Here is a 9831-nt window from a genome sequence, read left to right as displayed (position 1 = left end):
CATCAGGTGATCCCTTCCACGTGAATCTCTACCCCGCACCATTCGCCTAACTGTGAAAAAGGTGACTCACGTTAGGGGCCTGGGGCCAACAAATATGAGCTGAGTAAAAACAGCCAAAAACGGTGTAAGTCTTTCCCCATAGCGTTAAGCAGCTGCCTCCACATGTCTATGGTCACTAAACAGTATTGCTAACCCCAAAAGTTCAAAAATCACGTGTCAAACTCCAAAAAATCATGAGATTGGCCCAAATATGATGTTTTAAAATTACACTGTAATTTTGGTCTGTCTTTAAGTTTTTGAACTTCCTCTGCCCACCCTGGTGTGTGTGTGTGGATGCAGGCATGTCCAACCCAGGGTGTGTCCCCCCCTTACAATATTAACAACTCTTCCTAATTTACGGCTTGGCTATGTAATGCCAGCAAAGGAGGGGCCAGCTCTTGCCAAGGCTTTAGGCCCTAGCCAAGCTCTGACAAATTCATTGCTGGAAATCAGTCTGTTTCACCTGTGTGTTAATATGGCTAAGGTGGGTATTAAACTCATAACATTGTGTTTAGTGTTTTAAGCTTTATGAAATGCTTGTAAATTGCTGCATGTGTTAATCTCACTTCTATCTTTATCACCTGCTATAAGGTAATCTTTAAGTTTTTGCTTTATAAGTGTAAAAAATGTTTGCTCTGGAACTGTGGAGATGTCAGGAAAGATTGTCTCCTGCTCATCAAGAAAGCTATCACAACTAAATGGGCCATGGTGAGACATCACAACACAAAGACTTTCTTAATTGCCTTTTAACACCCATGAAGAGGCTAAATGAAAAAGGGCTCCTCCCAGCAGCTTGAATTCTGGAAGAAAGAAAGAAAAATATCTGGCAGGAATTTTTTTTTTCCAGTTTTTCATCTCTTTTGCTGTTTGGTCTCTGACTGGGCCAGAGCTACAAAACAGAAGCAGAGATCCTCAGGGTCAACCTGGGTTAGCCCTAAAATACATTCAGAGCTGACAAGTTACTACAACATTGTCACCTTTTAAAACCATAGACTGTAACTCATTTGTGTATATAAATTTGCTTGTTTTAGCCTTGTGGTTACTGTCTCATTTCTTTTTCCTAGTTGATAAATCTTTAATTAGTTTAATACAGGACTGGCTACAAGTATTGTCTTTGGTGAGAGATCTAAAGTACAAATTGAACTGGGTAAGTGACTGGTCTCTTAGGACTGGAAACAACCTGAATATTTTTTTATTTTTGGTGTATAGCAACTATCAGTAAACCCAGCTTGCCTAGGTGACAAAATAGACTGTGCATTAACTCGCAGTGTGGACACAGTTACAGTGCAGTGAAAGACCTTTATGTGCTGCTGCTTGCTGTGCTTTTGGACTTTCAGCTGGTGTGCTGTAGATTCACACTATGACTTGCCACACAGTAACTCATTGTGTAGACATGTCCTTATAAAGTGATTTTGGTCCCCACTGCAAGAGCTTTCACTGGCTGCCTGATGGTGCAGAACTTCAAGCTTGTTCCCCAAACCAAAACTCTAATTAATTTGTTATGCCACCAGCTCCCCAGCGGCCTGCTCCTCAGTGCAGCTATTAATTATGCATTCCCTCATCAACTTTGTAGTCTCAACCCTACATCTACCGGTCTACTGTTCTGAACAATGCTATAGCAATAAACTAACGTGCACTAAGGTCAGCTGGCTGGAACTACATGAGCAAGGTTGGAAGGATTAGGTTTTTAATCAGCAAATGTCAGTACAAATTGATTTGACGTATATGAACAAGCCAACAAAAAACTATTTCTACTTACAATAATAGAAATTTACAGATGGGCAAAGTAAGAAAAATGCTGCTTGAGAACTTTGAGTTTAATTTAAAGGTATTTATTTTGTATATTTTGACAATGTGTTTTAATTGTTATAAAGTTTAACTTTTTAAAATTAATGTCCACTGACAGTAAATAATTATTGTCTAACCCATCCTGTTGTCTGAACCCACCCTATAATTTCCCACAACTGTGAAAATTTGAAACAATAAAAATTTACAAAATGCTTAACTGTCAAAATTATAAAAATTTAAAATTTAGTTCTGCCAAGATTATGTATTAGGTGTAACAGGACTCACTAGAACCCTGTCAAATCTCCCCAACCCAAAACAGAAATAAAAACCAAAAATCTGAGTCACATTTGCATAGGACTAACATTGCATAGCTCATTATTTAGCTCAGATTTTGTAAGAATTTTCTGTGGGAAAGCTCAATGAAAGTCCAATTTGAGTAAGAAATTATAGAGTTGCAAGGGACTTTTAAGTCATCATCACCAGTCCCCTGGCACAGCCAAAGGGTGTGGGCTAAGATTTTCATATACTAGCCTACCCTTGCTTTGAATGCACCTGATCCCACAAGGTTCAGAGTGACCTCGGTTCACAGTGATGTTAATGGGAATTGGGGCATTCAGGGCCTCTCAGGAGGTGCTTGGCACCATACAGGAATATGCTTCTAGAGTGCATGTGAATGAGTTACCTCCTTAGGAAAACCTGTTACACTACCTGCTTGTTCTTGGGTTTCCCTACTCAATTACATTTATATTTCCACAAACCGGTTTAAATCATGACTTCAGTGATAGTTCCATGCATGAAGGACGTATAGGAGCAGGCATAGGGCTTCTGGATAATTTTTACAAAAAAGGGCCCAATCTTGAGAGTTGATATCAGCAAGGATTTGGCACCTCATCTCCCTTTTCAACAGATTTAACAACAGAGAGATTCAGTGAGGCCTCACGTTACTAAGATTTCATTATTTAAAAAAAAAAAATGACAGAAAATTTAGTAAGATGCTGAAATATAAATAATTAAAACTAAATTACACGTGTCAGCATAACTGAATAAAAATGCAATATCCTTGATTGTTTTTACAGTTGTGCTTGTTTGCTAATTTGGACAGTTAATCAGAAATGGGCCTCTGGGTCATTAATATAAATTATCAAGGTTCTGCTGCTACTGATAAAGAAGAGATGGGGCAACCACATCTGCACACAGTATTCAAGATGTGGGCATACCATGGATTTATAGAGAGGCAACATGATATTTTCTGTCCTATTATCTATCTTTCTTAATTATCCCCAGCTTTCTGTTCACTTTTTTGACTGCCGCTGCACATTGAGTGGATGTTTTCAGAGAACTATCCACAATGACTCCAAGATCTCTTTCTTGAGTGGTAACAGCTAATTTAGACCCCATCATTTTATATGTATAGTTGGGATTATGCTTTCCAATGTGCATTACTTTGCATTTATCAACATGAAATTTCATCTGCCATTTTGTTGCCCAGTCACCCAGTTTTGAGAGATCCTTTTGTAGCTCTTCGCAGTCTGCCTGGGTCTTAACTATTTTTAGTAATTTTGTATCATCTGCAAATTTTCCCACCTGTTTACCCCTTTTTCCAGATCATTTATGAATATGTTGAATAGGACTGGTCCCAGAACAGACCCCTGGGGGACACCACTATTTACCTTTCCCCATTCTGAAAACTGACCATTTATACCTACCCTTTGTTTCCTATCTTCTAAACAGTTACCAATCCATGAGAGCACCTTCCCTCTTATCCCGTGGCAGCTTACTTTGCCTAAGAGCCTTTGGTGAGGGACCTTGTCAAAGACTTTCTGAAAATCTAAGTACACTATATCCACTGGATCCCCTTGTTGACCCCCTCAAAGAATTCTAGTAGTTTGGTGAGGCATGATTTCCCTTTACTAAAACCATGTTGACTCTTCCTCAACAAATTATGTTCATCTATATGTCTGACAATATTGTTCTTTATTATAGTTTCAACCAGTTTTCCTGGTACTGAAGTCAGGCTTACAGGCATGTAATTGCCGGGATCACCTCTGGAGTCCTTTTTAGACATTGGCATCACATTAGCTATCCTCCAGTCATCTGGTACAGAAACGGATTTAAATGATAGGTTACAGACTACAGTTAGTAGTTTTGCAATTTCACATTTGAGTTCCTTCAGAACTCTTGGGTGAATACCATCTGGTCCTGGTGACTTATTGCTGTTTAATTTGTTCCAAAACCTCCTCTAACGATGCCTCAATCTGGGACAGTTCCTCAGATCTGTCACCTAAAAAGAATGGCTCAGGTTTGGGATTCTCCCTCACATTCTCAGCCATGAAGACCAATGCAAAGAATTCATTTAGTTTCTCCGCAATGGCCTTATCGTCCTTGAGTGCTCTTTTAGCACCTCAGTCCTCCAGTTGCCCCACTGGTTGTTTAGCAGCTTCCTGCTTCTGATGTACTTAAAAAAAAAAATTGCTATTACTTTTTGAGTCTTTGGCTAACTGTTCCTCAAATTCATTTTTGGCTTTCCTAATTGTATCTTTACACTTCATTTGCCAGTGTTTATGCTCCTTTCTATTTTCCTCACTAGGATTTAATTTCCACTTTTTAAAGAATGCCTTTTTGCCTCTCACTGTTTCTTTTACTTTGTTGTTTAGCCATGGTGGCTCTTTTTTTGGTTCTATGTTTTTTAATTTGGGGTATACATTTAAGTTGAATCTCTGTTATGGTGTCTTTAAAAAGTTTCCACGCAGCTTGTAGAGATTTCACTTTTGGCACTGTACCCTTTAATTTCTGTTTAACTAACCTCCTCGTTTTTGTGTAGTTCCCCTTTCTGAAATGAAAAGCTACAGTGTTGGGCTGCTGCGGTGTTTTTCCTGCCACAGGGATATTAAATTTAATTATATTATGGTCACTATTACCAAGCGGTCCAGCTATATTCACCTTTTGGACCAGATCCTGTGCTCCACTTAGGACTAAATCAAGAATTACCTCTCCTCTGGTGGGTTCCAGGACCAGCTGCTCCAAGAAGCAGTCATTTAAGGTGTCAAGAAACTTTATCTCTGCATCCAGTCCTGAGGTGACATGTACCCAGTAATCCCCCATTATTATTATTATTGAGTTTTTTATTTTAATAGTCTCTCTAATCTCCCTGAGCATTTCACAGTCACTATCACCATCCTGGTCAGTAATATATCCCTACCGCTATATTCGGTATTATTAACCATTAGAGTAGATGAAGAAATTCTTATAATATTAGAGTAGATGAAGGAATACTAGAACTCATTTTACCCATATAAGGAGTGGTATGTGCAATGATGGTGAGACCATGTTAGATATGAAACAACAAATATCAAAAGCAGCAAAATGAAAAGATTTGGAAAAGCAGCATGATTGACATTGACACAAATATACATTTTTAACACCTGTATGATGTCTGTCCTCCTCTATGGAGCAAGGTCATGGAAATCTACAACAAAAATTGATAAGATCAATTAATTCCAAAATAAATGCCTGCGGAAGATCTTCAAAGTCCACTGGAAAGAGTTTCTTGCAACATCAGAAATTCTAAGTAGAGCAAATCAATCTACAGCATCAAATATGGTCAGACGACAACGGACATATTTAGGACATGCTTTAAGGATGCCCCAACATAACTTCCACAGCAAGTTATAATGTGGGTCACAGACACCGGCTTCTCCAGGCCCCGGGAGTGTTCAACTCCCTGCTCTGCCCCAGGCCCTGCCCCCACCTGACCCCTTCTCCCAAGCCTAAGCCCCCACCCCACCTCTTCCCACCCCATTCCACCCCCTCCCAAGTGCACCCCATTCCCGCTCCTCCCTCTCCCCCCCAGCACCTCCTGCACACTGCGGAACTACTGATTGTGGCGGGTCGGAGGTGCTGGAGGGAGGGGGCGGAGTTGATTGGTGGAACCACTGGTGGATGGGAGGCGCTGGAGGAGAGTGGGGAAGCTGGATGCCAGTGGGTGCTAAGAACACATTAATTTTTTTCTGTGGGTGCTCCAGCCCTAGAGCACCCACAGAGTCGGCACCTATGATATGGGCACCACCTGGAAAGAGGACAAAGAGGGCAATCTAGAAAAACATTATGTAGAACAATAGAGAAGGAAGCCAAATCCATCAACATGACACTCAGAAGCCTGAAAAGACCAGCATAAGACCAAAATAAATGGTGGAAACTGGTGGACACCCTATGCATCCGAGGATGTGGGAGAATAAAGAAAAGAACAAACACAAACGTGGGTGAAACACCTTGAAATATGAAAATAAAAAACACCTCTCAGAAAACAATTATAAGGAGCGTCACAGATATCTCCATGATAGCATAATCCATTCATAACAAGGCAATTCTGAAGACAGTTTTTCTAATAGTTGAGTGTGACAGAATGGAAATGCTTTAGTCACTTATCTGATTTAATTGAAGAGTGTTTAAAAGGGTGGTTACATGTTAGGCTTCTTATTCAATTTTTGTATATTCTTATACACACTAAATGTAGCAGAACATAAATATAGGATGAAACAGTAGGCTAATTAATTGATATATGCACTAAAATGAAGTTTAAGGAAAAGTGGGAGAGAAGTAAAAACAAAGCAACAAACCAGGAACAACAGGTAATAAAACAAGGGTGATGGGATCCTCAGAGTGCAACCTGGGACTGTGGGACCGCTGTATCCCCTTTACTCATTATTCTGGGTAGTCTCTCACAATGCCTTATTGGTGGCAAACAGCAAACCCCTGGAGGTGCTGTTACAACTCAGTACAACCGCATGAGACGCCCCATGCCCAGCTAGATTGCATGAATGCTCCCAGAACCACTCATGAATCACACAGAGCAAGGTGCCAGCCACGTTCCTCCCAGCTCCCAGCCTTGTACCCTAGGAATAGACCATCTTGAGCAATGCACATTTATTAATTAGTTTGCCACTTCATCAATGGAAAATGGACATGCACCAGCCTTTGGTAAATCTGCTCAGGCCACAAACACTTCAGGCAAACTCACTGGTAAAGATAAATAGTTAAACAAGTTTATTGATTACAATAGATTTTAAGAGATTATAAGTAGCAGGTAAAAAGTCAGAATTAGTTACAAAAGAAAATAAGCGCACAGTCTAAATCCTAAACCTGTAAGACACTAGGCAGTATTTAGATCAAGCAGTTTGCTCACTCCACTGGATGTTACATTTCATAATACACAGGTTTCATCCTTGAAACCTGGGCCAGTCTCCTCTGTTGGCATCCTCACTCTTCTGAGCAATCTTGTTGCTTGCAGCATACGTGGGGGGGAGGAGAAAAGGCCAAGCATGGACCACTGTGTTCCATTTTATACCCTTGTTCCATATGTTTGGAGAACATAAGTCCAGGTATGTCTGGTGGGCGTTGCTGAGTCACCAGACAAAATAGAGCAATTCCCCTGGCAAGGTCATTGAATTGTATCTCCTTTGCTGGACAATGGCTGTTGATGGTTGTTCAACACCTGCACGAGCACTGATTAGCTCCCTTGTTGTAATCTCTGGGGAATCTAATAACTGGGCAATTCCCCACAACGTATTTTAGTGACAACCTATCTATCTCATAGAGCTAGAAGGGACCCCGAAAGATCATTGAGTCCAGCCTCCTGCCTTCACAAGCAGGACCAAGTACTGATTTTGCCCCAGATCCCTAAGTGGCCCCCTCAAGAACTGAACTCACAACCCTAGGTTTAGCAGGCCAATGCTAAAACCACTGAGCTATCCACAATCTCATAATGTCATATGCACCAATAATATACAGATCTAGATAGAACAATGGCTTTCAGCAGATCCTAACCTTTCCCCTGATACCTCACATGGCATGCTTTATATGAAATATCTCAATTATATATAAATGATTAATATTGGGGTTACCGGGCACTCCCTCAAGGTACAGAGTGTCATAAAGGCGCAGTATGCACAAAAAAACCACTAATATTAAATATATGAAAATGCAACTTTTGCCTGAGTACTGACTATCTGATAGACTAGTCTCACTTCTTCCATAATTGTAATAATGACAACTTTTATTACCTGAGTTGAGTCCTAGTCTAACCTGTAGTAACTAGTCCTCACACGTCTCACTAACCTTCTTTCTTAGATGTATTATGCTCATTTCAATGGCCATTCAGATCAATGGAAAGACTCATAGACTGGCAATTAAAATACCAATATCCCGGAGAATATTCCCGCGTAAGGGTTCTCTGCAGGACTCATGAACACCAGGGGTCTCATGCTCTTATTTACTCCTGTAACACATCAGCGAGGTGTTGACTCCAATACAATTACTCTTGATTTACACCAGTTTAACTTAGAAGAGCATCAGGCCCATTGATTTCACTGGAGTTATCAACTTATACTAGTGTGAGAGGAGAGAGCTGGGTCTCAACTCCACTCCTTCCAGAAAGAAGTCTCTCGGTTCCTGGGGCCTGATTTTCTGTTGCCCTGCTCTTTGTGCGCTCATTTACACCAGTGCAGAGTGCAAAACGGGCATTAACACTATCTAATCACTTACGTAACATTTTATGTTCAATTTGCTACAGAATGTGCAGGGGTAATGGAGAAGCAGCCTTAGCTCTCCCAATGCTAACCTGACACAAAACCTGCAGAGCTCCAAGCAAACAACCTTCCTCACGTGCATCTTCTGTTTTCCACTGTTTCTCACTTGAAATGTCCAGCTAAAGATGTTGCAAACTGCACTTTGCTGTTACCTCAACAATCCCCCTTTATCATTACTTAGAAAATCCCAGGGTTGCAGGCTAGCACAATAGCTGTAACATTCATTACGGGGGTGGGAGAGGCCCCTCATTATAAGTGGTCTGCTGAGAAGCAGGGGTTAGTGGTTTACATAGATAAATTTCACACTGATTTTGGGATTATATTTGTTCAAGGTACCGCTCACATGCCTGGAAACTCAGCCTTTTGACTCTGACTGGGGTGAGCATCACTTTAACAACCCGGTACAAGCCTTTAGTCTCCTCCCCCACAAGTCACTAGCGCGGCGCCCAGCACAGTCACAGGGCGCTTTAGCGGGTGCAAGGACTGCAAGACCGGGCCCACAAGTGGCACAATCAGGGCTGGGAAGGGCGGCCCGATGCCATTCCCAGGGGGGCTGCAGTGCTTTGTCTGCTACGGTGCCCCAGCCCCTATAACGCGCCCCTTCTCGCACCAGGGCGCTGACCAGCCCGGGGGAACGTCCCGCACGCCACCATTTGGGGTGGAAGCGTCACGTTTCGATCTACCCAAGCCACGCCCCCCAGCGGCCCCGAGCCGGAGCGTGGGTGGGAGGGAGCCACCCCTCCCGGGCCCGCAGCCGCTGAGTAAGGCGCGCGGGATCGCCGAGGAGAGGGCCTAGCCCTGCACGGGCGGGTGGCAGCTGCTACCCCAGGGCCCTACGCGCTGTCCGTTCACCAGCCGGAGCCGGCTTGGCCGAACCGGCGCGGCTGACGTATCGTCCTGCGTCCATAGGTGTCGTGGCTCTGCCTGATCTCACACCAGTCACATCCTTCCTTTCGTTCCGCTCGCACGCCGCGGGTTCCGCACGGGGAGAGCGTGTGCGATCCGGCCACCAGGGCAGCGTGAGACGGGGAGGGCAGCAGCGCTGGTACAGGAGCAGAAGGAGACTCGGAAGATCAGGCGATGCTTTAGGCCAACCCCAGGGCCTGGTTAGTTTGGCGGAGTCGGGGTCCTTCCAGCGGGCGTGTGCGGGAGGCGCATGCGCAGTGTGACTGTAGCTCAGGCTTCTGACATGCCGACGGTCAGTGTGAAGCGGGAGCTGCTCTTCCAGGCGCTGGGCAGGCGCTATAGTGAGTGCGGGCGGCCGCCGTGCTGGAGCTGGAGCGGGGGCTGGGCAGGAGCGGGTGGGGCCTGGCGAGCGATGGGGAATCTCTGCTGCTCTGGCCTGTCACCAGCTTTCAGGTCACTGCCACCTGGGGACTTAGTTGCCCCCCCACCGAGCGATAGCTCCGGGGTCTGTCTC

At 43.5% G+C, this 9831-nt stretch overlaps 1 protein-coding gene across 1 annotated transcript in view; it reads left to right on the top strand.

Moving 5' to 3' along the window:
- Positions 1–9552: 9552 nt before the first annotated feature.
- FARSB (phenylalanyl-tRNA synthetase subunit beta) overlaps positions 9553–9831 on the top strand; it is a 53036-nt gene continuing 52757 nt past the window's right edge. Inside the window, exon 1 of the mRNA XM_054039429.1 lies at positions 9553–9658. Coding sequence (XP_053895404.1) covers positions 9568–9658 — 91 coding nt within the window. The 5' untranslated portion in view covers positions 9553–9567. The remainder of the gene's footprint in view (positions 9659–9831) is intronic.

This window comes from Malaclemys terrapin, chromosome 9 (genome assembly GCF_027887155.1).
Source record: "Malaclemys terrapin pileata isolate rMalTer1 chromosome 9, rMalTer1.hap1, whole genome shotgun sequence".
In the NCBI taxonomy this organism is placed as follows: Eukaryota; Metazoa; Chordata; order Testudines; family Emydidae; genus Malaclemys; species Malaclemys terrapin.
Note: the sequence above shows the minus strand (reverse complement) of the source record. Positions and strands in the feature narration are given on the sequence as shown.